The sequence below is a fragment of the Crinia signifera genome, chromosome 2 (genome assembly GCF_055691185.1).
Source record: "Crinia signifera chromosome 2, ASM5569118v1, whole genome shotgun sequence".
NCBI classification, from domain to species: Eukaryota; Metazoa; Chordata; class Amphibia; order Anura; family Myobatrachidae; genus Crinia; species Crinia signifera.
In genome coordinates, this window is record NC_139218.1 from 346,988,272 (window position 1) to 347,016,227 (window position 27,956).

The following is a 27,956-nucleotide window of genomic DNA, read 5'->3' on the forward strand; positions in this document are numbered from 1 at the left end:
CAGCAGCAGCAGCAGCAGCAGCAGCAGGATCTCCCAGTCACTAACTGCAGACTGATCACTGCACAAAGGGAATCATACAGGGAAAATAATGTTCTAAGCTCTGACATTAATAGGATTTTACAGCATCTCTTGCAGTGTTTTAACCAAAAGGATGGAGATTGAAAATAATAGGGCATTCTGAATCTGAACCAGGAAACCACAGTTTGGAGCAGGGGATATCCAAGATTTTAGATTGGAAACACTGTGCAGGCCTATACAGGGAGGCAGACACCAGGCTCACTCCATGCACAGGAACCAGGAACCCACCGGTAGCCGGTCCTCCACGGGGACACAGACCGAAAGCATGCAGGGTAAGGGTCGGGCAGCCTCCTACTGTAAACACTGCGTGTGAGAGGGGAGCTTTGGAAAGTGACTCCTGGTTCCCTCAGTGACCTTATGTACCAATGGGATTGAAGAGGGAACAATTAACAAAACCAATGCTCTTGCAATGTGGCAGTTTCTTTAGCAATCAATTTGACCTCTGCTATGGCTCTTTGCCTGTCAGTGGTGCATAGCTATATATATATATATATATATATATATATATATATATATATATATATATATATATATATATATATATATATATATATATATATAGTCTAGGTCAGTGGTAGCCAACCCTAGCCCTCGAGAGCTACCAACAGTGCACATTTTCCAGACAACCTAGCTGCTGCACTCATTAATCACTGACACATTTTAAAAGATACACAGATGGAGCTAATTAGCTCACTTGTGATTCTGTGAGGAGACCTGCAAAACATGCACTGTTGGTAGCTCTCGAGGACTAGGGTTGGCTACCCCAGGTCTAGGTAAAGTGTTCGCACTCGCACACAGGTGCATGTTCCATAGACCGTAAGATAGTTGTAATCCCAGCATTGGAGATAAATAGGAGCAGCGCTCCCTCTTCAGCTGATGTACTGTTATGGTCTTATTTATTGAAACATCTCAACAAGTTCACAAGATGTCTCATTCAACATCCGTTCGATTATGGAATGACAGATCGTAGCAGGAATGTGCGAGGCAAATAGCGGCATATAGTGAAAGGATCTAATCGCAGTCCCGTCAAAATGTGACAGTTGGTATTTAAAGGTGGTAACTGGACATTTTTTATGGAGTAAAAAACTATTTTCTATAACCAAGTGCAGGGCACGAATTATAGTCCCAGCTGCAGTTTATAAGGGATACTCAACCCTTTAGCCCCGTACACACGGAGGGAGATATATTGCTCAGCAATATATTGCTAGCAATATATTGCTGAGCAATATATTGCCCAGTGTCTCCTTTGCATCAGCGACCAGAGATGTTCGCTGATGAAAAGGAACCTCTGCTGGTGGTGCCGCAGAGGTAATCAGCTGGTCACAGGAGCAAGCTCCTGCGACCAGCGATTAGAAAGGGGCTGAAAATGGGAGCGCGCACCCGGCGATATATCGCCAGGGCACACTCCCAATCACTGGCAATATGGCAGGCATACCCATGTGTTATAAGGGAGATGAGTGTGACATCAGATTCAGCCTCAATCAGCCTGTTTCTATTGCAGATGACGGGTAGGGTCAGAGTTATACCCCTGTCACGCCACAAAAATAGCTTGTGACGATCCTAGGTTGTTTCCGGGTCGGCATGCTGTGTGAAAAGGCCATAGCAAATATTCCGGGCCCAGCAACCCGACCCGGGGTTATAAGTTGAGTTATTTCCAGGTCAGACCAGGTTGCTGGGCAGTGTGAACGGGTAACGTGGGTCAAGTGACCCAGGTCCCCTTCACTTCTATGGAGGAGGCAGCAGCGTCACCTTAGTGCTACCACTGCTCACACAGTGCAAAATGGGTGGGTGCAGATGTCCTTCTTCCTCCGCCTCCAAAGTTGGGAGGTATATATAACTGATGCATCAGACACCGAAATTAGTATTAGGGTCTCAGAAATGAAGGGATTATTGCCGATGAAGGTAGTATGGAGTAGAGCATAGTTTAAATAATACCCCTTTCACACAGAAAATGAAATACCCGGGTGAAGCAGTTCCACCCCGGAATTTCATTAAATACACGGGTCCTTTTTCTGTGTGAAAGGGCACACCCGTGTCGTAAATCCCGTGTCTCCGACCCGGGAATTGACCAGGGTCGAGGACACGGGATTTATGACCCGTGTTGACCCTTTCACACAGAAGAATTACCCATGTTATTCAGCAAATTACCAGGTAGAAATTTTCAACCCGGTAATTTTGTTCTTCTGTGTGAAGGGGGGTCAGGCTGCTCCCGGCAAATTGACACGGCATTTGAAATGCCGTGTATTTGCCGGGATTTTCAGACTTTTCTGTCTGAAAGGGGTATTAGAGATGGAAAAGCAAATTAGTGGTGAGGGCCCTGCTCGGCAGAGCTTACATTCTAAAGGGAAGAGGCACACAGACAGAGGCACACAGACAGGGTGGGCAGTGTGTGTGGAACAGAGGATACACAGAACAGCACATTAATCATTTCTGCTGTAACCTGGCACAACGCTGTAAATACCTGTGTTCTGCATCTCTCTCCTGTTGCAGGTCAGGTACCGAGGCTTTCTAGATTCAATCTATTCACACTACTGAGCCTGTGGATGGAGCTCTTTCCTCCCCCTGAAGATGTCAATGACAGAAAGAAACCCCAGGTATTGTCATGGTCGATGCATTTAGGAAAGAACGGTTTTAATTGTATTTGAGATAATTATGTAATGTCGCATTCTAGCAGTAATGTAGTCAGGATACAATCATTTGTGCGATTACTTGGTGAATAACTCAACTGGCCTGCAGAAGAATAACTGCCTGCATACCCCCCCCCCCACACACACATGTATACCACCTCCTGCCTGCATACCCCCCCCCCCCCCACACACACACACACACACACACGTATACCACCTCCTGCCTGCATACCACCCCCCCCCCACACATGTATACCACCCCCTGCCTGCATACCACCCCCACACACACATGCATACCACCCACCTTCCTGCATACCACCCCCCTCCACACACACACATGCATACCACCCACCTGCCTGCCTGCATACCACCCCACTCGCCCCCTGCACCTGCATACCACCCACCTGCCTGCATACCCCCCCTACACACACACCTTCATACCACCCACCTGCCTGCATACCCCCCCCCCCCACTCCCCCCCTGCACCTGCATACCAACCCCTGTCTGCATACCACCTTATTCCCCCCCCTGAACCTGCATACCACCCCCTGCCTGCATATAACCCCCCCACACACTCACACACACATGCATACCACCCACCTGTCTGCATACCACCCCCTGACTGTATACTACCCCGGTCCCCCCCCCACACACTCACACACCTACACCTGCATACCACTCCCTGACTGCATACTACCCCGGTACCCCCCCACACACTTTCACACACACACATGCACACCACCCACATGCCTGCATATCACCCCACTCCCCGCCTGCACCTGCATACTACACCCTGCCTGCATACCACCCCCCCCCCCCCCCCACACGCGGGGGTTAAAAAGCACCCACGATGTGCCGCTGATGGGTCCAATACAATACATTTTATGTGCAGGACGTTCAATCTCTAGGGTCCAATCCGATGCACACAGGACTGGGGGGATGTCAGATCACTCTTAAGCTATCCTGTTCCTCCTGGAAACCAGGGGAAATCAGGGTGCCGGACACGGTCCCAACAGTCGGGATCCACACATGCATTTACCCGACGTCAGGATCCTGACTGTCAAAACACCGACAGTTGGGTTCCTGACGGCCACCTGCTATTTTCCCTCGTGGGGGTCCACGACCCTCATAGAGGGAGAATAGAATAGGTGAGCGAGCCACTTTGCCCGCAAGGGGCTTAGTTGCGCTCGCCATGCTGTCTGGGTCCAGCCAGTCGGGATCCCGATGTCGGGCTAATGACTGTCGAGATCCCGACTGTCGGACCCCTGTACCACACCCAGGAAATCATGGTTAGCCAGTAGCCTCTTAGGGCAGTATTCAATGAGAAAGTTCTCCGTGCATGGAGAGCGTTTTATTTCGCTCTCCATGCACTCTCCGTGTTTTAGCGGAGATTCTCCCTGTTCCGGAGCCTCCTGCTCCCACTATTCAATGTATTTAAGACTCGCCGCCACTCGCAGCGAGTCTTAACCCCTGCAGCGGACGAGCGTCCGCGGCAGGGAGCTTTCAGGGAGCCGGGGGACGGAAGCAGCCAGAGAGATTAAAGTCTCCCTGGCTGCTCCAGAGGAATGTGGAGGGTAGGGGGGCTCCCTTGGACCCAGGCAGCACAGGCTGCCCCCCCCTATAGCCAGCGGGGGACCCAGTATTCACTGCACCCGATCGTGCATATTAACGATCGGGTGCAGTGAATATATGAATATCTAATGAGCGGCTCGAGCGCTCCGGCCCCCTGCTGGCTGCACTGTGTAAAAAAAAAAATATATATATATATATATATTTTTTTTTTTTAAATTAAATATATATTCATGTGCTATAAGCACATGAATAAAAATAACATGCCCCTTCACAGAAAAAAACCCTGATTTTTTGACACCAAAATTAAAAAAAAATACCTTTTAGTTTAAAAGTTCACATTCCAGATCTCCATCAAAAGATGGAGAATTTCTACACGGAGAGAGACGGAGAAAATCACTTAGAAAGACGGAGAACATTTCACATTGAATAGGGTTGCTCGCTTTTGGAGAGCAAAATGCTCCGTCCAAGGCGAACAAAGCACAAATTCTCCATAAAACACGGAGAATTTTTCTCATTGAATACTGCCCTTAGTGTTTCCTCCTCTCACAGGATAAGAAAGATTTATTGGAGCAGAGTTTGACACAACACACAAGGCATGTTACAGTCTGTAAATATCAATAAGTGCTTACAATCATGAAAACCTAGCTAATTAGCTTACAGGCATATATTGTATCTCGATTATAATAGTAGAAGATTATGAATTGTATCACTACACAATACCTGAAAAGCAAATGTAAAGTTTTAGTTTTTTCGTGTATGCTTCTCTTTGAAATAATTTTGGATGTTCTTTTTCTGCAGTCAACTGTGTATGTGACTCCTGAATCCAGTGTTTTACTACTTACAGCATATAAAGAAGACTGGCCTTGTAGTGGTTGCAAATATGAAAGTCATTGGTCTCCACTGTTCCAGTAATGAGCTTCATGCTGGTCAAATTGCGGTCATCAAGCATGGGTCCAGACTCAAGGACTGTGATCTCTACTTCTCCAGGAAACCCTGCTCAGCCTGCTTGAAAATGATTTTAAATGGTAAGCTATGTGCTTCAAGATTCTATAGGGCAGTTGTGCTATGGCTCTGAGAGAGATAAAATAGACCAGACTCCAGATCAGTTTATACTGTACAATCCTGCTGCAGACCTGCCTGTAGATTCTGCGGTACAGCCGATCCTCGCAGAGTCTGCGGTACAGCCGATCCTCGCAGAGTCTGCGGTACAGCCGATCCTCGCAGAGTCTGCGGTACAGCCGATCCTCGCAGAGTCTGCGGTACAGCCGATCCTCGCAGAGTCTGCGGTACAGCCGATCCTCGCAGAGTCTGCGGTACAGCCGATCCTCGCAGAGTCTGCGGTACAGCCGATCCTCGCAGAGTCTGCGGTACAGCCGATCCTCGCAGAGTCTGCGGTACAGCCGATCCTCGCAGAGTCTGCGGTACAGCCGATCCTCGCAGATGTCTGCGGTACAGCCGATCCTCGCAGATGTCTGCGGTACAGCCGATCCTCGCAGATGTCTGCGGTACAGCCGATCCTCGCAGATGTCTGCGGTACAGCCGATCCTCGCAGATGTCTGCGGTACAGCCGATCCTCGCAGATGTCTGCGGTACAGCCGATCCTCGCAGATGTCTGCGGTACAGCCGATCCTCGCAGATGTCTGCGGTACAGCCGATCCTCGCAGATGTCTGCGGTACAGCCGATCCTCGCAGATGTCTGCGGTACAGCCGATCCTCGCAGATGTCTGCGGTACAGCCGATCCTCGCAGATGTCTGCGGTACAGCCGATCCTCGCAGATGTCTGCGGTACAGCCGATCCTCGCAGATGTCTGCGGTACAGCCGATCCTCGCAGATGTCTGCGGTACAGCCGATCCTCGCAGATGTCTGCGGTACAGCCGATCCTCGCAGATGTCTGCGGTACAGCCGATCCTCGCAGATGTCTGCGGTACAGCCGATCCTCGCAGATGTCTGCGGTACAGCCGATCCTCGCAGATGTCTGCGGTACAGCCGATCCTCGCAGATGTCTGCGGTACAGCCGATCCTCGCAGATGTCTGCGGTACAGCCGATCCTCGCAGATGTCTGCGGTACAGCCGATCCTCGCAGATGTCTGCGGTACAGCCGATCCTCGCAGATGTCTGCGGTACAGCCGATCCTCGCAGATGTCTGCGGTACAGCCGATCCTCGCAGATGTCTGCGGTACAGCCGATCCTCGCAGATGTCTGCGGTACAGCCGATCCTCGCAGATGTCTGCGGTACAGCCGATCCTCGCAGATGTCTGCGGTACAGCCGATCCTCGCAGATGTCTGCGGTACAGCCGATCCTCGCAGATGTCTGCGGTACAGCCGATCCTCGCAGATGTCTGCGGTACAGCCGATCCTCGCAGATGTCTGCGGTACAGCCGATCCTCGCAGATGTCTGCGGTACAGCCGATCCTCGCAGATGTCTGCGGTACAGCCGATCCTCGCAGATGTCTGCGGTACAGCCGATCCTCGCAGATGTCTGCGGTACAGCCGATCCTCGCAGATGTCTGCGGTACAGCCGATCCTCGCAGATGTCTGCGGTACAGCCGATCCTCGCAGATGTCTGCGGTACAGCCGATCCTCGCAGATGTCTGCGGTACAGCCGATCCTCGCAGATGTCTGCGGTACAGCCGATCCTCGCAGATGTCTGCGGTACAGCCGATCCTCGCAGATGTCTGCGGTACAGCCGATCCTCGCAGATGTCTGCGGTACAGCCGATCCTCGCAGATGTCTGCGGTACAGCCGATCCTCGCAGATGTCTGCGGTACAGCCGATCCTCGCAGATGTCTGCGGTACAGCCGATCCTCGCAGATGTCTGCGGTACAGCCGATCCTCGCAGATGTCTGCGGTACAGCCGATCCTCGCAGATGTCTGCGGTACAGCCGATCCTCGCAGATGTCTGCGGTACAGCCGATCCTCGCAGATGTCTGCGGTACAGCCGATCCTCGCAGATGTCTGCGGTACAGCCGATCCCTGCTGCACAGTTGTCCAATTTTTTAGCAGACCACCAACCAACAGTCTGCTGAAAAAATGCATTCTTCTAGGGGATGAAGTGGGGTTTATTAATGAGTAATTAAATTCATTAAAGTGGTGAAAGGGAAGGGAGTGACAATTAATAAAATAATTGGGAATGGGGACAGAATTTTTATGTTCCTCCCAAAATAACACCAAATGTGTTGGCATGTCAGCATGTCATACCAGGGGGGTAATGCCACAGGCAGGGGACACAGGGTCCTATGGCCAAAGAATTAAACGCCCTAACTAGTCAGCCCAGGCTGGGGATTCCTAGGGAAGTTAAGACCCCCTACAAAAAAAGGGGTCCATTCTCCTGGGCTGTAGGTGCTGAGTTAATAGTCCATTAGTGAAATGATAATATTGTCTATTACATCAGGAGTACTTTCCTCCTTGGGCATGTGCTTAGATTGGAGGAAATTAGATTCTGTACCATTAGGAGGAAAGGCTTCTTTACGGTTAGGGTGGTAAAGGTATGGAACTCCCCACCAGAGGAGGTAGTGTGCCAGAGAAATTAAATACATTTAAAATAAGGTTAGACAAACATTTGCTGGGAAAAAAAAAAAACATCCAGTGATACAACCCATAATCATTATTTAGCCCAAAACTACAACAAGCAAATTAATTCACAGGGGGATATCACAGCTAGACCATACACTATAGTGAGACCTGCTAAATGGTTGAAATTGATGGACAAATATGTCTTTTCTCTACCGTCCAATGGGATACTGGGTTGTATACTATGGGGGATAGAGATCCTCCGCAGGAGAGACAGGCACATTAAAGCTTTCAGTGTGGGTGCACTGGCTCCTCCCCTCTATCCTCCCCTCTATCCTCCCTCCACTAGTCAGTTTAGAAAAATGTGCCTCAGGAGAGGCAGTGCTTTCTGGATGCTCCAGAGTTTTCTTCAAATTTTATTTAGTTTATTGTTTTGGGGCGCTGCTTTGACCAGGCAGCTGTCCTACTTTGAGGGTGTCAGGGGTAGGGTCAGTCCCCGACCTCTTAAGGTGCAGAGCTGACCCTGCTGCAGGACAATCTGTCCTGAGTGGGGCTTGTCACCTCACAGCATTGCGCTGTAGCGAGCAAGCCCCCCAGCTGCCGCACACCCCTGACTGGTCTGAAGACGTCTGTGGTGAGTACAGGTTGGGGGTCCCACAAGGGGACACCCCAAACCGTTCTGTGCGGCAAGATGGCGGCGGCAGTAGCGGCGGCCCTCTCGCAGGGACAGCGCGACCCCCCCCTCATCACACTGGCATAGGGTGATGCTGCTGGACCACCAGGGATGCCCAGGGCGTTTTTAAGCATTTTATGTGAAAAGCGCTTCTTATGCCAGTTTAAACATACTGGAAGCGCCAGCTCCATGTAAGGGGGCGGGGCTTCGCTCAGAACGAGACCAGGCTCTGCTGGGCGCGTCCTGTCTCTGCTTCCTGCTTCTTCACGCATCCAGAGGTCGCCATTACAGCTCCTCAGCGGCGTGGTGGATTTGATCCTTTACAGCAGAGACAGCAAGTTATAACAGCGCAGCAGCGTTGCTTAGCTGTGTTATTTACACTGTGTATGCCATATCACTGTGTTTTTTGTGTGTTACCAGCTCACTCAAATCTGTGAGTTAAGGTTTGGGGTGTACTGGTCCCCTCATATTGCTCTGATTCTACCCCACTGGCTAGTTAAGCACTATGTCACCATAGTCTCTAATACAGAGGTGCATTACACTTATACTGTGTAGAGTTACAGTACATCAGTGTGGGTGTTGTGTGGGTGTGTGCGTGTGAGCGCTGCTGGGGGTGTCCTGTTGCTTCATCATGGTTAAAAAGTTAACATACATGGTGTGCAGCTTATACCAGCTTCACAGTCATAGGTTACCTGTGAGTCGTGTATGCTGCCACAGCCCAGTGGTGTGACCACTCAGGTCAGTGGGGTACCCCCACAACTTGTGGATGGGTCACAGGCTGATAATCAGGAGCCTGCCTGGGCCAGCAGCATTAAAACGCTGATGGACTCTTTCCAGCTCTCTGCAAATACACAGCAGACGCAGAGGGTGCAAAGGGAATTAGCCATTTTGTCTGCCAGGGTTGATATCCTCCCCCCTCCCCCTGCTCAGCCTCCAAAGCGGCCTGCTACTGCAATGGCCCCTGACTCTGATGATGATGATGACATCCTTGAAGAGGGAGAGCAGGCAGACGAACAGGAGATTGTTCAGGAGCAGTCTTTGGCTCATGGCTCTGAGGCTTTAATTAAGGCCATTAGGGAAGTGTTAGAGCTTCCTATGGAGGAACCCTCTGAAGGGGATTCCTTTTTCAGAGAAAACAGCCGGTGTATTTTCCTGAATAGGCTGAGAGTGCTTTTAAGAGTGCTTGGCAGAACCTCTTTCAAAGAGGTTTACTAATGCGTACCCCTTTGAGCCTGTTGGTAGGGAGAAGTGAACCGCCAGCAGTGGATTCCTCTGTTTCCCGCCTTTCAAAGAAGGTGCTGTTACCAGTTCCTGGGGTGTCTACACTCAAGGATGGTGCAGATAGGATGGTGCAGATAGAAGCAACGCTTAAGTCCATGTTCACGGCCAGTGGGGCTTCACAACGCCCGGTATTGGCCAGTTGCTGGATGGCTAAGGCCATTTATACTTGGTCCACGCAGATCCAAGAGGGTTTGTTGGGGGACATGTCTGTGGCTCAGATAGGTGAAAACCTGCGTCACATTCAGGACACGACACGGGTGCTTTGTGAGGCACAAAAGGAATTGGGCGCTATAAATGCGCGGAATTCCGCAATGGCCGTGTCGGCTAGGTGGGCACTGTGGTTGCGCCAGTGTGTGGCTGATGTGGATTCCAAGAAGAGTGTTGAGAGCATCCCTTTCACGGGGGAAAGGCTCTTTGGTAGTGAGCTTGACGACTGGATTTCTAAGGCCACGGCAGGTAAATCCACTTTCCTCCCATCAGCACCCACTGTTGTAAAGCGCCCTTTCACTGGCCCCTCCCAGCAGTCCTTTCGTGGGTCCAAGTTCCGCCCTAAGGCCAGAGGCACCTCTAATGCTAGCCGAGGTACTAGAGGGAAATTCAGGAAGTCAAACCCCTCAGGTCATCAGGATCGTTCCACCGCCCCTGCTGCTTCCAAGCCGGCCGCATGACTGGGTACACCCACCGTGAGACTGTCTAGAGGTGGGGGCCCGACTGTCACACTTCAGCAAGGTGTGGGACGCCTCGTGCCTAGATTCCTGGGCCAGGAGTCTTATTTCGCTAGGCTACAGGCTGGAGTTTGCCAGGCCCCCTCCTTGACGCTACTTCAAGTCGGCCCTTCCAGCCTCAGTGGAGGATCAGGTTCTCCTTCAGGGAGCAATTCACAAGCTACTCCTGTCCAAGGTAATCTTACCAGTGCCAAGACAGGAACAAGGGCAGGGTTACTATTCAAACCTGTTCCTTGTCTCCAAACCGGACGGTTCAGTAAGGCCCATTTTGAATCTGAAATCACTGAACCCCTTTCTGCAGGTGTTCAAATTCAAAATGGAGTCACTCAGGTCGGTGATTGCCTCCCTGGAAAAAGGGGAGTTCCTGGCCTCCGTAGATGTCAAGGACGCCTACTTGCACGTCCCAATTTGGCCTCCCCATCAAGTCTTTCTAAGATTTGCGGTGGGAAACAGCCATTACCAATTTCAGACGCTACCCTTCGGGCTGTCTACTGCCCCGCGCGTCTTTACCAAGCTCATGGCAGAAATTATGTTCCTTCTCAGACTCCAGCGGGTGAATGTCATACCCTACCTGGACAATCTGTTGATCAAGGCCGGATCGGAGGAGGCCCTGAGAAGTGCATTAGATCTGACTATGCAGGTACTGAGGGATCATGGGTGGATTTTAAATATACCAAAATCCTCGTTGATCCCGAGCCGGAGAATGGTGTTCCTGGGTATGACTCTGGACACGGCGGAGCAGAAGGTGTTCCTACCGGCCGAAAAGGCTTCAGCATTACAAGAATTGGTAACAGAGGTCCTATCAAATCCTTGGGTCTCGGTGCACCTCTGCCTGCGGCTTTGGGCAAGATGGTTGCTTCATTCAAGGCCTCTAAGAAAAGATCTTCTCCTCCAGGGACCGTTTGTCTTTCAGGACTTACCGCGGCTGCGTTTAACGGCCTGGAGGTTGAGCGGCAGATACTAGGCCACAAGGGCCTACATCCCTCTGTCATTACAACCATAACGCGTGCCAGGAAACCAGTCACGGCTTCTCACTACCATGTGATATGGGAGAAATACATAGCCTGGTGTGAAAGAAATGCCTTGCCACCAGCGGTGTTTCGTCTTAACAATCTGTTAAGATTTCTTCAAGCTGGCTTGGACATGGGCCTCCGGTTGGGTTCCTTGAAGGTACAGATCTTGGCTCTGTCAGTATTTTTCCAAAAGAAACTGGCGCTGTTGCCGGAGGTCCACACCTTCCTGCAAGGGGTGCTGAGGATTCAGCCTCCTTTTGTACCACCCACCGCGCCTTGGAACCTGAATATGGTTCTCAACTTCCTCAAGTCCTCTTGGTTTGTTCCCTTGGAACAATCTGAGTTAAAACCTCTTACTTGGAAGACTGTTGTCCTGCTGGCCTTGGCTTCAGCCAGGCGCGTGTCTGAGCTTGGGGCATTGTCCTGTAAAAGCCCTTACCTGGTATTCCATGAGGATAGGGCGGAGCTCAGGACCAGGCCGTAGTTCCTGCCAAAGGTTGTGTCCGCATTCCACCTGAACCAACCTATTATGGTTCCTTCCAGCGTGGTACATCCTGATATACCTCTCTCTTTGGATGTGGTACATACCCTCAAGGCGTATGTTAAACGCACGGCTAGAATCCGGAAGTCGGATAGAAGTCGGATAGTCCTGCATCTACAAGGACCATAGCCCGTTGGATTCGATGCACGATACAACAGTCCTATGCATCGGCTGGTTTGTCCCTTCCTCCAGCGTTGAAGGCCCATTCCACCAGATCTGTGGGGACTTCTTGGGCGGCTGCCCGAGGGGTCTCGGCCCTGCAACTGTGCAGGGCCGCAACTTGGTCAGGGAGTAACACGTTTGTCAAATTTTACAGATTTGACACTCTGGCCAGGGAGGATTCCCAGTTCGGACAAGTGGTTCTACAGCAGACTCTGCACGTTCCCGCCCGTTCTGGTAGCTTTGGGACCTCCCCATAGTATACAACCCAGTATCCCATTGGACGGTAGAAAAAATAGGATTTTGGGTACCTACCGGTAAATCCTTTTCTCGTAGTCCATATGGGATGCTGCGAGCTCGCCTCTGTGCGGCTTTTCTGCTGTAAAGACACTGTTCCTTACACTGTTGTTGCCTTGTTGTCATATATTGATCTTCTTCAATGATTATTGGTGAACTCAGGAATGGTTATGATTCACCTCTTTTATTATTTTATTGTTTATTATTTTGGTTTGGGTGTGCTGTGAGAATCTCACCACGTTATTGTTCACATACCTCCTCACATAGTTCTCCTTCGGCACAGTTTTTCATTAACTGACTAGTGGAGGGAGGATAGAGGGGAGGAGCCAGTGCACCCACCCTGAAAGCTTTAATGTGCCTGTCTCTCCTGCGGAGGATCTCTATCCCCCATAGTATACAACCCAGTATCCCATATGGACTACGAGAAAAGGATTTACCGGTAGGTACCCAAAATCCTATTTTTTCAACCTTAACCACTATGTTAATATGTTATGTATCTAGAACTACAGCTCCCAACAAGCCTCACCAGCAGATGGGGCATTAACCCTTTAAGTGCCAAGTGAATTTGTCAAAATAGGTGTGAAAATTGCCAAGCAAACATTTTTATTCATCATAATGACCAGTAATGTTTCCCTTATATAGAAAAATCTGATCTTTATTATACAACATTTTAACATTTGAATTTATATAACAAATGTGAGCAACCCTAGCGTTTTTAGCGGATATTTTGCACATCTCTCACAGATGTTGGCACTCAAAGGGTTAAGATAAAGCTGTTACTTATGGTCCCCCTGTAAAATAAATATTTATATAAAGACAGGACACCAAATGTTTTTAAAGTTTATTTGCCATCACATGCACCTGGGGTGCAGTGGCCTTTCAACTCTTTTACATGGCCCACCCAGGACTTCCTGTGCTGTAATATTGACACCCGCTGGCTAATATTAACTGGCACAAGGGGTCTCTGCACATGTAAAATCTACAGTCTTGCCCTCCACCACCTCCCCCTGCACTGATTGCCACTGTGTCCTGCAGCAGCATTACCTTTAATAATAATAATAATAATAATAATAATGAACTTTCTAATTTAATATAGAGCAAAAAATTAGGTGCTTTGCATAATTTTTGTGCAAAAATATTGAGACACACTATCCATGTCCAGGTGATCTCGTTATTAGGAGGGTCCCTAACATCTGATGTACCCATGATTGGAAGCTTCCACTTGCCAACATTGAGGTGGTTTTATGTGCTGTACTACGGGACTATGTAAAAACCAGACCCGGACAAGACCCCGGACTGACGGACCAGACATCAAAATCTGCAGTCCGGAGCTTGTAGTGTCTGGGTCGGGGGTATGTCCTGTCCTGGGGTGTCTTGTCTGGGGAGGGATGCCTGTGATAGCTTTCACCAGGGACATGAGGCAGGGGAGATTACAGCCTCCCCATGTGGTCCGGACCGTTCCGGTTTTTTGCTACATTCCTCGACCATACAGGGAGGCTTTATTTTCCTCCTCTCCCTGCATGACAGCTGTCATGTGAAGCCCCGCAGACAGGACACCCCTAGGACGAGAAACCCCCTTGGACCGGTGGTCCGGGGAGTTGTCTGGGTCCGCTTTTTACCCATACCCTGTACTACGCATCCAATGGGACAACTTGACAGATGACTGCAGGCAGCTGAATGTGTCTAATGAACGATATATCGCAAGATATATCTTTGAGTGTGTACAGGCATCCATTGTACACACAAAAAGATATATCTTGCAATATATCGTCCCGTCTGCCAAGATGTACATCATTGTGATGTGTACCAGTACATCCCGCTATATCTTTGTTTGGATCCATAAGACTTATGTGTAATTTGTGCGTGTATCCATTTCTGTTCCCAGCCGGCGTGAACCAGATCGCCTACTGGCCCTCAGATCCAGAGATGAGCCTCCAGCAAGATAACTCTCCCCACACAGACAATGGAGATGCCAGGCTGGACGCCAATGCAGTTGAGCGGCTGAAATCAAACAGTCGGGCCCATGTGTGCGTTCTGCTGCAGCCATTGTCATGTAACATGGTGCAGTTTGTAGAAGAAACATCCTTGAAATGTGACTTTGTGCAGATGATTGCCAGGAAGGAGCCTGAATTCCCAACGAGATCTTTCTACGAGTATCGCCAGGAACGGGTCAAGCAGTTCGAAACAATGTTTTTGATCTCTAGTGAGGACACACACAAGGAGATCCTCAAGCTGATAGGGCTGGAAAATCTATGTGAGAATCCTTATTTCATTAGCCTGAGGCAGAACATGAAGGAGCTCGTCTTCATACTGGCTACAGTGGCGGCCAGTGTTCCCAGCTACTCTGACTTTGGTTTCTACCTCAGTAAGACCAGTGTTGAGAATCACCAGAGCCTTTCTCAGGAAATTGCCCAGCACTGTATCATCCAAGCCCGGCTTCTGGCATATCGAACCGGTTAGTGGTCTGTTTCATTTGACATAGTAATAGCACCTATTCACGGTCATATCATTGCATATTGCAGCAACCGGTGGTGGAGCAGCAATCGGTGGTGGCTACATGTAATCACTCCCCAGGGATGTTTTAGTTGTCAGTCACAGTCACTGTTTTCCCAGCCTGGAGAGGAGGGGGTATGGTTATGTATGTGAGAGGCATGCACTGTACGTGTGTGTGTGTGTGTGTGTGTGTATATATGGAGGCAGTGTGTGTATGTATGTAAGCAGGGTATGTATTGATGTTTGTACTGTATGTGTGTATTTATGGAGGCAGTGTATGTATGAATGGATGTACTGTCTGTATGGAATCGGGACATCTGTCAGAATGAACTTAGGTCTACAGTCATTATGTCGACCCCACTAGGTCGACTGGCAGGAAGGTCGACCTGACTTAAGGTCGACATGGGCCAAGGTCGACATGACTTAAGGTCGAATTTGCATAAAGGTCGACATGAGGAAGGTCGACTGGTCATAAGGTCGACATGGGTTTTTCACTGTTTTTTTTTTTATCGGAATGTCGACACAGTCGACATGGACACAGTTGGCAATGAGAATCGGACGCTCGCAATGCTTCGGGCACGATGCCTCGCTGCGCTCGGCACACTATTTTATTCTCCCACCACGCCCTAGTGGATGGTAGGGCATGAAATACCGCCTGTCGGCACATGTCAGCTCAAAAAACAGTGAAAAACCCATGTCGACCTTATGACCAGTCGACCTTCCTTATGTCGACCTTTATGCAAATTCGACCTTAAGTCATGTCGACCTTGGCCCATGTTGACCTTAAGTCAGGTCGACCTTTCTGCCAGTCGACCTAGTGGGGTCGACCTAATGACTGTAGACCTAAGTTCATTCTAATAGATGACCGCATCCCGTCTGTATGTAGTATGTTTTTTCCTGTCAGCAGTGCAACCAGCAGGTGTTGATGCCCATAGCCCAGGCACAGCCACCTGCAGGGGCTGGACATCACATTGGTACCCTTATACCCACCTGTCAGCAGACCTCTTATTGGAGGGTTTTTAGAAGTTCCTTGGTGTCATTGTTGCCAATCACTGTATAGTCAGTAGCAGGGTGTCATGTGTGGGCTTATTATTCTGCTGTTTCTGCTGATATCTGTGCCTTTTTTCACTGTTAATGCATTTATTCAAATGTGCTGTGGTACTTGTGGTGATTGTCTCTCCTCCCTACCAACCGCCCTCTCTATTCCCTCCCTGCAGCCCTGCTTCTCTCTGGCAACTCCCTTCTACCCAGTGTCTTATTTCCTCACTAATGCCCTGTGCCTGTCTATCCCCTTCCTACTGCCCTGTGCCTCTCTATCCCCTTCCCACTGCCCTGTGCCTCTCTCTCCCCTGCCTACTGCCCTATGCCTCTCTATCCCCTCCCTAGCACCCTGCGTCTCTCTATCCCCTCTTCACTACCGCCCTGCGCCTCTCTATCCCTCTTCACTACCGCCCTGCGCCTCTCTATCCCTCTTCCCTACAGCCCTGCGCCTCTCTATCCCTCTTCACTACCGCCCTGCACCTCTCTATCCCTCTTCACTACCGCCCTGCGCCTCTCTATTGCCTCCTTACCACCCTGTCTTAACTCCCTACCTTTCTACATCTTTCTATCCTCTCTCTAATGCCCTGCATCTCTTTATTCCCCCCCCCCCCTACCCACCCTATGCCTCACCTCTCTACCACCCTGCATCTCTCTAGCCCCTCCAGAAGCTACGAACTATTCAGCATCGGTTGAACCTGATTTGCTGGGTATTGGTTGTTTTTTAATTTGAGGGCATATTTTTTTAAATTTTTCTTATGGATGTGCGGCTTTTTGAAGACTTTATTACGGGAAAGGTATACGACATGGCCTACAGCTAAACTTTTTCCTGACTGATACTGGTCAGTTGGTGACTTGTGCTGTCAGCTCAGGTTCTCTAACTATTATTAGGAAGGTGGCACCTGCTGTATCACTATAGAGTGTTCTTGCACAAATACTGTAGGTTACACAATGCAGCAAGTTGTGATTGGACAGAGTAGATTGTTTCTCCTCCACTAGCACACAGTCTGTGCTGGCAGCTACAGCAGCAACTGATGCAGGGGCGTAACTATAGCTCCGCAGCCCCTGCGGGGGCGCTGTGCATGTGGGGGCACCGGGGGGCTGCGGTGCTATAGTAATGCCCCCGCCCCCCATGCCCCGCAGGCTTACCTGTCTGCGCATCCCGGCTCCCCTCCTGGCTTCAATCAATTGTATGGAGACGGACCACGATAAAATGGCCGCCCCATAAAGCAGACTGTTCTCTGAAACTGTCTGCGGTATGGGGCGGCCATTTTATCTTGGTCCGTCTGCATAGAATTATTAATTGAAGCCAGGAGGGGAGCCGGGACGCGCAGACAGGTAAGCCAGGGAGAAAAATGGACTTCCCTGGTAATGTCAGATTGCCATCACCTGTGGTGAAACACCTTTCTTATCAATTACCTAGCTCACCACAGGTGATGGCAATCATACATTACCAGGGAAGTCCAGGAACAGAGCATTTCCTCCCTGAAGGAGAGGGTCAGGTAGGCAACCATGGACAAGAGGCGTCACCGTGGTGACGCCTCTGCACACTCTGCACTGACACCCCCAACGTGAAAAGGGTGTGTGGCCTATTTCAAAGGGTGTGGCCGTGAAGGAAATCTGGGAAATCTGTTTCCACTGCACCGGAGGTGTGGCTAGCATCCCCAGAGATGCTGGCTGCCCCCAGACAATGAGCTGTCTTCAGTGGCGGAAGACACTTAGGGCTGCAGGGCACATTCCTTGCACCCGGGTAGGCCACTTGCTGAAAATGGGACATCACCCCATACAGATCAGGCAGTGTGTCGGACCCAGTTGCTTAGCAGACACTTCCGGAAACATGCAGTATGTGTCTGGTCCCTCTAAACATCAGGGAGAAATAGCACTGGATGCGCCCACTATAGCTACATCAATGTTGATGAAACTGGACCACTTTGTACACAACTGAACATTATGTATATTTTAATTGAAATTGCATTGTTGAGTCCATTTTATTCTTGCAGGAACACTAGTTGTTTTCGAAATCTACTTTGGAGTGTATCTGGAAACTTCTACATTATATCTTGTAACATATACAATAATACCTTGGATTTATGTAGTGTCTGCAGACTTTTATGGCTCTTTTGCATTTTTATCATCCTGCTTTATTTTAGATTCCATTTTTTAAATATACGAGTTAGTCATACTTCCTTTTTGGATTGAGCGCTCCCTTTAGTTTTTTTTACCAAATCACCGGCACCCTACCGGCTATTTCACGCACAATGTGTTTGTCTGGCGGGCAAAGTACTGGAAGTTTTTTTTTTCTGTTGTTTAACTTCAGGAGAATTGAAAAATACATTAGGGCTTCATCAATGTCATGGATATGACACGGATATAGCACAGACACACCATGGTCACCATGTAACAGCCGTGATAACCACTGACCATGATGGCTGACGTTCCTCTTCACTGTTGCACCACATGGTGGACAAACTTGTCTAACCCATTTTTAAACGTATTAATTGAATCTGTCATCACAACCTTCTCTGGCAGAGTAAAGTTAGCCATACATCTACAGATCGATTGTCAGATTGGGCTGGTTGGAACAAAATCCGGGTAATGGATGAGTGACAGTTTTTGGCAGTTTTCCAGCATTTCAAAGCAAATGGTCAACTGTCATTTAGTCTCATCCATTACCAGGTTTTTGTTCCAACCAGCCCAATCTGACAACCGATCTGTAGATGTATGGCCAGCTTAACTTTGCATATCTGCAGAATGACCAGAGGACTCCACTTGTGTAGCTCATCTCTCCTCGTATCACAGATAACTATACTGAACTAGTATCATTTTGTTCAATTTTCTTAGAAGACCACAAAACTGGAGTTGGCGCTGTTATTTGGGCAGAAAGGAAATCTGTGAGTAATTAATCTTTATGTACTAAATTATTTGTATAGCATGCACATAAAGTATTATGCAGTCTATTACAGAGAATATTTGGTCATACACATTAGTCCCTGCTAGGGGAGTTTATATGCTCTCCATACACACTGAGAGTGGGATGCACTAAAGGAAAAATGCAGTAAAAACCCCATTATCAGGGTTTTTACCGCATTTTGGGATGCAGGACCGGTGTCCTCCTCCTCCCTAGCCCCTACATCCCCTTCCGGGTGCAGGGAGGAGGAGGTGGAGTCCCTCTGAGTAGCAGTAGCCCCTGGTAAGGGAGGGAGGGGGAGCCCTGGGGACCCGCTGCACACCGCCGGGCTAATCTCAAAGGGCAGTTCTTATCGCAAGAGCTGTCCTTTGCAATAATTATTGCATATGCGATAATTATCTTTGCGGTTGCCGGCGATGTGGGGCCGTGGATCTTAGTGCATCCCGCCCTTCGGTTCCTTTCTTACCAGAAGCCAACCTACCAGTATGTTTTTGGATCATGGGAAACCAGAGTACCTAAAGGAAACCCACACAACCATGGAGAGGACATACAAACTCCACATAGGGGGAAACTTCAGAAAGTGAGAGATTTGGTAAGAAATCTCCAGTTTTTTTTAAAGTGGCAGTCATTTACACTGCAAAACGAGCTTGGTTTTGCAGTGTAAATGATTGCCGGTTTAAAAAAAAAACCCTGGCGATTTCGTACCAAATCTCTCACTTTCTTAATCTCACTTTGAAGTAAAACCCCACCCAAATCTAATTCTCTCTGTACAGGTTACATCTGCCCCCCTGCAGTACACATGGTTTTGTCCATTTGAGAAGGAATTTGCCTGTGTGAGTGAACCAGAATAAGGCACAAAATACATGGCTTTTGCAAATGACAATGTTGTAATCCTCTTAGTGTAAATGTTGGTAAGATGAGCAGCAGTCTGCCTTCAGGATAAGTCTGTTTTGCAGTGAGCAGTACTTAGAATATGCGGGTATAAATATATAATAGTAATGCGTTTCACATAAGTACAGGATGTATTCATCTCTTCCTGTTTGCAGAACTCACTAGATTGTGACGGCACAGGATCCATGTATTTCCTTGGCTGTGGATATAACGCTTTCCCCGTCGGGTCAGCATATGCCGACTTCCCTCACATGGACGACAAACAGAAAGACAGAGAAATCAGAAAATTCCGATACATTATCCATGCGGAGCAGAATGCAATAACATTCAGGTATTATTACCCTCAGCTCTGACACACTGAGTAATAATAATTTTATTTATATAGCACATTTTCTCCAATAGGACTCAAGGCACTTAACAGACAGAATAAATGTAATACAGTACAGGAACAATGAAGTACACAAAAGCTTTTCATAAACTACAGAGAGCATGGATATATTGAAGGGAATTATGGAAATGTTTGAGTAAACTGGAAAGTCTCGAACTGCGTGGGAAGTAAGTTACATAGTGTCGGAGCTGCATGGCTAAATGCTCCACCCCCAGATGAATTACAGGAGATTCTAGGTACTGCTAAAAGTCCTTCATCTACAGATCGCAGTAATCGTGTGGGACAGTATGGAATCAGGAGCTGCTACAGGTACCTTTGGCCTTGGTCATGTAGGGCTTTGAAACTCAGTAAGTTCATCTTGAAGATGATTGTCCATCTTATAGGAAGCCAGTGGAGGGAGCAGAGAATGAGAGTTATGTGGCTAGAACACTGCTGGTTAAATAACAGCCTGGTAGCTGAGTTTTGTACCAGTTGTAATCAGTGCAATTCTTTGCTGGGCGCATTGCAGTAGTCTAATCAAGATGATACAAATGCATTGGCAAATACAATTGGATGCCTACAACATCCCAGCATAACCCTAGCCAGTGGCGTAGCTACATATGTGACAGACCCAGCGGCGGCTTGGTGGAGCGGCGCCAGTGGGGTCTGTGGTGGGCGCCGCTGGCTGAACTGGCAGGTGACCCAGGCAGCAGCGAGCGCTGAGCTGGTCCTGCCCTGTACATATCTAATGAAGAGGGACCCAGTGCAGTGCATATTGAATTAGCGGGTCCCCGCCCCATGCATATGTAATGAGCAGGTCCCGCTCATTAAATATGTACTGCGCTGGGTTCACACTCATTAGATATGCATGGAGCAGGGCCAGCTCAGCATTCACTGCTGCCTAAGTCACCTGTCAGCTCAGCCAGCTGCACCCGTAGTCCATCGCCTTGCCCCTTCTTGGGGCGGGGGGCGGTTTCCAGTTTTTTTGGGGGGCAGGGGGAGAAAAAATTCTAGCTATCGGGATCCCAACCACATCCCAATGCAGTCATTGCTATAAATCCAATAGGTCCTGTGCATGGGCTGTCTGATATCTTTCCATGATGCACATTGTTTCCACTGATCTCTTATATCACAATTGCATTTGGTCATGGTGCTAATATTTTGCTTTAATAAATGATGGGTTTGACAAAGAGTTAAACACAAGTCAGCCATCATTTCTCCCTCCTTACATGCATGGAACTAGAGATGTGTATATGTGTAAGTGTGCAGAGATGTACAGGTCTATGTGCTGCACCTGACTCTTATCCCCAGGACCGGATTAAGGGTGTAATGCGCCTGGAGCTGAAAATGTTCAAGGACCTATCATGAGAAGTGGAACACATGAGGCCAATGCCATGTAGGCCCGAAGACATCATACAATGGGCGGGATGTTGTAACATCCGCAGCCCTGTTTCGCCCCCCTTCGCCGGCCACCGCATTTTTAATAACGGCATATGCTGTAACATATGCCGTTATTAACGCAAGGGACAGCTCTTGCGATAAGAGCTTTCCCTTGCGATGCGGTGCCGGCTCTGGACTTCCGGGTCTGTGACCCGGGTGTCCATCTGCACATGCGCAGAGTGACGCGCCGGCCGCAGGGCATGCTGGGAGGGATCCTTGATGGATCCCTCAAACAGCGCTGCGGTAAGAAGCCAATAGGCATCTGCAGAGAATTGCCAGCTTTTGCTGGCGATTCCCTCTGCAGTGCTGCCACTGCAGAGGGGCCATACAGCATACAGAAATGCGGTAAAAACCCCGATAATGGGGTTTTTAACAAATTTCTGCTTTAGAGAATCTCCCCCCTAGTCCCCATTGTCTCCCCAAATATATAAAAGTATAACATTTGCATCATTGTGTGTGAAAAATAGAAACGCAGTTTTAATATGTATGATTTATGGCCAACAATGTGGCAAGCTGGTTATCATCATGCTGTCACAATGGTGCCTTAGAATTTTGGGATAAATATGGTTACATGAGAATAAAATGGTGTAATGTTTTCATTATATTGCATTGTTTTCTATCTAGGCCTTTCTGAAGTGCAAACTGAGGGACAGATGCACTAAGCTTCAAAAGTGATACAGTGGAGAGTGATAAACAGCCACCCAATCAGCTCCTACCTGCCACGTCGCAGGCTGTGTTTAAAACATTTCACACAGGAGCTGATTGGTTGGTTGTTTATCACTCTCCATTTTCTCACTTTTGAAGCTTAGAGCATCTGGCCCTGAATGATCTTTGTTCGACTAACTCACTTTATTGTACAGCTTGCAGTGGAATATGAATGGGTCACTTTGAGGGGCCGCTACCATTCACTGCCCATGTGACCAGTTTGCAAGTTAACAGTTACTAAAATCCCAGTATATTTTCCCCTGTTAGGTTTACCCATGCTATAATTACGCACAGCCAATCAGATCCCTCTGTCGTAGTGTGGGTCACACTGTAAAGTGACTTTTATCTTCTCCAGGTGCCATGAAATTCAGCCCGATGAAAAAACCATGATCTTCGTGACAAAATGCCCATGTGATGAATGTGTTCCCCTGATTAAAGGCTCCGGCATCAAGCAGATATATGCCGGAGATGTGGACATTGGGAAAAAAAAGGCCGATATATCATATATGAAATTTGCTGAACTTAAGGGAGTCAGTAAATATACTGTAAGTATTCATTAACGTTACCTGCATGCTGTCTAATAGAGTCTGACCTTACCAATATTCCAGGGAATTCATCCTGCCCATTCCTGTGGAAAGAATGACTGAGACAAAATACTCGATTCTCACAACGGGATCTTATTGGCTATCCAAACCACTTGACAGCCAATAGCCAATCGGAAAAATCCATTCTTGCAATAATTTGGCGATAAGAACGGAGTTTCTCCGAACCTGCACATCTCTACTATATAACTTCTATTCACCCATATGCTGAATTGTACAGGTACATGTGACCACACTGCTCTGTGCCTAGGCACACCAGTGTATATTTGGACCAGCATAGGTGCCGATTGGTTTTTTCTGGTGGGTGCTCAAGCCAAACATAAAAATGTCTGTACATAGAGTTTTACAGCCTGTACAGAGAATGTTAATTATCTTACTTTGGGCCAGATGCACTAAAGCTTCAGAAGTAATAAAATGGAGAGGGATAAACAGCCAGCCAATCAGCTCCTACCTACCATGTCACAGGCTGTGTTTGAAAAATGTCATACAGGAGCTGGTTGTTTATCACACTCCATTTTATCACTTTTGAAGCTGAGAGCATCTGGCATCTCTACTGTACACAGTGGAGTGGGATATGTTTGGGCTTAAGGATGATAATAGTAATGCTTCCATATGTTAATATGTGTTGCGATTGCCCAAGTACTGTTAGTTTTGTAGATCCATAGTGGACTAGAGTGTCCCCCAGTGGACAAATTACTGTAATACTAAAATGACATCACTAATGAACAACTTCGAAACTGCATAATTTTGGAAGACATAGTTGCGTTTGATTTGAGAGAACATATTATAAGACCCCAATCAAAATTGGCAAAAAGGTAACTGTAGAAAAAGGTGCTTTAAACGCTTCAATGTTCACATTCACTATTGTACTGAAAACACAGCCAACTCCAGGACACTGCCGAATGTTTTCTAGCAGTATATCTGTTGTACTGACATTGTGTCTTTTGTAATAAATGTATATGATTGTATTGTGTAATGGTAAGTATTCAATTCCCCACTTTGCCCTGTGTGTGGAGTTTGTATATTCTCTCCATGCTTGCGTTGGTTTTCTTCCACAATCCAAAAATATACTGGTAGGTTAATTGGATCACAACAAAATGTAACCCTTTTATGTAAGTGTGTGAGTGTATAGGGGCAGCTAGATGGGCCAAGTGGTTTTTATATGCTGTCAAATTCTATGTTTCTATAGTCTATGCTTAAAGCAGAGGTCTTCAACCTTCAAGAGAGGTTGGGCCTCATTAAAAAAAATCCGGAGGGCCCCAAAGCTTTAGTGAGGTAGTAAGACTTAATTTTAGAGGATTCTAAGACCTTTTCCAGGCTCATAAAGCCATAATGAAGACTTCACTAGAATGTGCACAAAGGTCCCCCACCCCCGCTATTAGCCATCTGACCCCCCACTCTCCACCTTCCACCCATAGCAGTGTCCCTAGCACCTTGCACTCCCACTTTCCATGTGTCTCTGCATCCTGTCCTCCCCCCCCCAATAGCAGTTATCAGCTCCCTCACGCCCATGTTTCCCCCCTCCCAAAACAATGTCATATCCCCAGGGCCCCCACTTTCCAAAGGTCTCCCCCCTCATAGCAGTATGATTTGCCCCCCACTCCCCATAAATGTGCCCCACCTCAATAGCAATGTACTTACTCCCCTTTTTCCCACTCCCCATGTCCCTCATTCAGTTCTTACCTTTACCCTGCGTGTCTACTGGGGCAGGGTCTGCAGTTCCACTGGCTTGGCCTGGCTTCCACCGCTCCAGTCAGTGCTCAGCCCTGTCAGGCAGAAAGTTGAAGTAATCTCACTGCCTGCTTGTGTGATGCTGAGCACTGACTGTCTGCAGGAGCACAGACAGTTCTGCATGGTCCCAGTAAAATTACGGGGCAATGGTAAGGGGCGTGGCCATGTCCCAGTAAAAGAAACATTTAGCAGGGGTGCTTGTGTTTAAACCAGCGGGCCGCCGCCGCAGGGTGTGGCTGTCACTGCAGCTGCCTCTCTCCCCAGCTCAGCATACAGCACTGAGCAGTGTGTACTGGCCTGGGGAGAAAGGCTGCCGCAGCGGCAGCCTATACTCTCTATCTCTCTGTGCTCAGCTCTCTGAAACAGGGGAGGTAGCGGGCTTCTCCATCATATCCGGGTAAAGAGTACCCCACCCCCCTCTTGGTGCCACTATCAACTCCCAACATCTCCCCTGGCTGCGATAGCTGAGCTGGCTGTCTCTTCTCTCCCTTCCCTCAACCCTTTAGCACCAGCATCCCTACTACCTCTCCCCCACCAACCTGTGCCCCAGTCTGCAGGCCATTGAGAACAGCTCCGTAAGCCACGGGCTGAAGACCCCTGCTTTAAAGCATTCAGAATTTGTTAAGGGGCTGTACAATGTGCATTTCATTTACTGTATAAAAAATGAAATTATTTTAACCAGAAGCTCAAATATCTGGGTGTTCATCTCACCAAACCCGATAAACCGGTATCTGCTTCCAAACCATCTCTCAAGTTCTTGATTGTAAAGAGAATACTTGTGCTGTAAAATGCGTCACTGCAAAGGGAATAAACATTGTTCCTCATTTGTTAAACATGGTTATAAAAGTGAACTTCTTTAAGCTTGATTTAAACCGTACTGGCCTACTTTCCCAGAACGGTTGGGAGGGTCTGAAAATCGTTTGGCACTTCCAGCCTCCCTGGGAAAGTGGGCAGGGCTTCTGCATCCTGCTTGGAGGGAGCAGCCAGTAAATAGGCATATTCAGCATGACTTAAGGTGCATACACACTGTACAATTTTTTGACCAACTTTTTTGACCAATTTCTTTCATTTCGACCATTTTGAACGAAATTGGTCAAAATATCTTTCAGTGAGTTTGCGACGAACAATGAATGATGATGCGCATACCCGCCAGTTGTTTATCAAGGTTGTTCGTCAACTGTGCATGCAGCTCAATTTGGATTTCTTTAAAAAAAAGAGCCTATAAACTATAGCTAGATCTTTCGTCTTTCGTCTGTCATCAATATCTTTTGTCAACATCTTTCATCCAGGACACTGGGTTCAAGGGAAATGTCTTTCAGCGAAATTGGTCAAAAAAAAATTGTACAGTGTGTATGCACCTTAGAAATGTTCATCTTTATTTTATTATTCAGTTCAGATTTCCTTTTTTCAACAGTGGCAACAAAATCCGCGTAGGGCTTGTTCTGATTATCCGACTAATTCCTTGACCAGGGAAGGTGAGTATGCGGCAAATAGCCATAAGACTTTACACGCTATAAGCATGTCATGCATTGCCGCACTGACCCTATCTTATGTTCTCTCCTGTCATAGATTTAGCAGATGGATGTTTGAAAAGTAAATCAGATGATTTGGATTTTAAGAACAAAAGAATGTGCTTTGGGAAGAGCTCGTGAACCAGGCACAAGTCTCCTCGCAGATGGTTTTATTTTAGAAGATAATTTATTTATTGCTGCTAATGGAGAGACAATTATATTTTTTTTACTAAGTATATTTACATAATTTATAGGAATTGATGTGATCTGTTCACCTGCAATTATGGACATTGCATTGACCTGAGTGACTTATAACGGATGTCCAGGAGGCCTAGCCAGCAGAGGCAAGTGAGAATACACTAATGACTTTTAGTACAACAGATTTTTGCCTATTTCACTTAAGCTTTAACTTTTCAATGAAGAATTTCGGCTAGAAGACTTAGAACTGCTGATCGTTTACCATTAGTTACCATTCGCCATGTGTTGGAATTGAATTAATGTCCCACAATGCCGTGGTCCTATGAAGTAAGGCGAATGATAGACTGGACTAAGGCAGTAGCGCAAGAGTCAATTCCCAGTTACCTCAACTTAATTGCGCACTTTATTGTGGACTTGTACAGTGTCTGCTACAACTAAAAACATGAGAGAAAGGACTGGGGACCAGTGTCCTGGTATTGGGCCAGATGAACTAAGCCAGTGGTAGCCAACCCTAGCCCTCGAGAGCTACCAACAGTTCACATTTTCCAGACAACCTAGCTGCTGCACAGCTGCACTCACTGACACATTTTAAAAGATCCACAGATGGAGCTAATTAGCTCACTTGTGATTCTGTGAGGAGACCTGCAAAACATGCACTGTTGGTAGCTCTCGAGGACTAGCGTTGGCTACCCCAGCACTAAGCTTTACTAAGTGATACAATGGATAAACAACCAGCCAATCAGCTCCCACCTGGAAATTTTTCAAACCCAGCCTGTGACATGGCAGTTATGAGCTGATTGGCTGGTGATTTACCTCTCCCTTGTATCCCTTTTTGAAGCTTATTGCATCTGGCCCCATGTGTGATAAAATCACTTAAGCAGAATAGGACCGCTGTTCCCTTCCTGTACTAACTACACAGCTCCTAACAGTCATTTTCAAGCACAACCTGTAACGTGATAGTTATGAGCTAATTGTCCGGTACTTTAGCCCTCTCCGTGTTACCACTGTCCAAGGCTTAGTACATTTTTCATATATCGGAGACAAAATTGCAATATTGACATAAATAGTAAAAAGATTTCCAAGCTGCTTATTTTACATATTTGAATATGTGTATACTGTATGCTGCAAAGGGCCAGCTAACTGTGACGGCTACAGATTCTCTCCTATTGAGGAGCTATGGGTCTCACACATGTATTTGCAGAGAAGCCTGGATTTCTGTGCACTATAATGAATATAATCCTTTCAGAGAAGAGAGTGGTTCAGTTCTGCCATTGTGAGACACAGAGGCCTCAGTGCAATTCACACTGCAAACCACCTTTGTGTTGTTTACGCATCTGAGAAATTAGTTTTGTAATGTGATTGTGTCCCGATGATTTATAGATGTTAGTTACATCGACGATGACTGGGACACAGCGTGATTGTCAGACTGGGAGCGTTTGTGGGAGGTAACAGTAGGTGGCAACTCAAACGCAGTGTAGCGGCCATTGGAGGCGTAACTGAATCTATATAATATGGCTCCAGCAAATAACTTCCGACAAACACTGTGAGTAATCATAACAATGGTATGTGTCTGATATCCATCCAATGCTGTGTAT

General features: G+C 47.8%; 1 protein-coding gene across 3 annotated transcripts; it reads left to right on the forward strand.

The window, feature by feature from the left end:
* On the forward strand, nt 1-27,458 carry CDADC1 (cytidine and dCMP deaminase domain containing 1). Of its 3 annotated transcripts, none has more exons than XM_083169665.1 (9): nt 1-350; nt 2,569-2,672; nt 5,122-5,302; nt 14,363-14,932; nt 18,850-18,899; nt 19,963-20,138; nt 22,675-22,864; nt 26,067-26,127; nt 26,222-27,458. In XM_083169665.1, the coding sequence occupies exons 1-9, from the start codon at nt 284-286 to the stop codon at nt 26,302-26,304; spliced, it is 1,482 nt and encodes a 493-aa protein (XP_083025791.1). In that variant the 5' UTR covers nt 1-283; the 3' UTR covers nt 26,305-27,458. The 3 variants fall into 3 exon arrangements, with proteins under 3 accessions (XP_083025791.1, XP_083025792.1, XP_083025793.1); XM_083169666.1 differs by having other exon boundaries at nt 26,231-27,458; XM_083169667.1 differs by having other exon boundaries at nt 317-350; nt 5,076-5,302.
* Nucleotides 27,459-27,956: the final 498 nt, after the last annotated feature.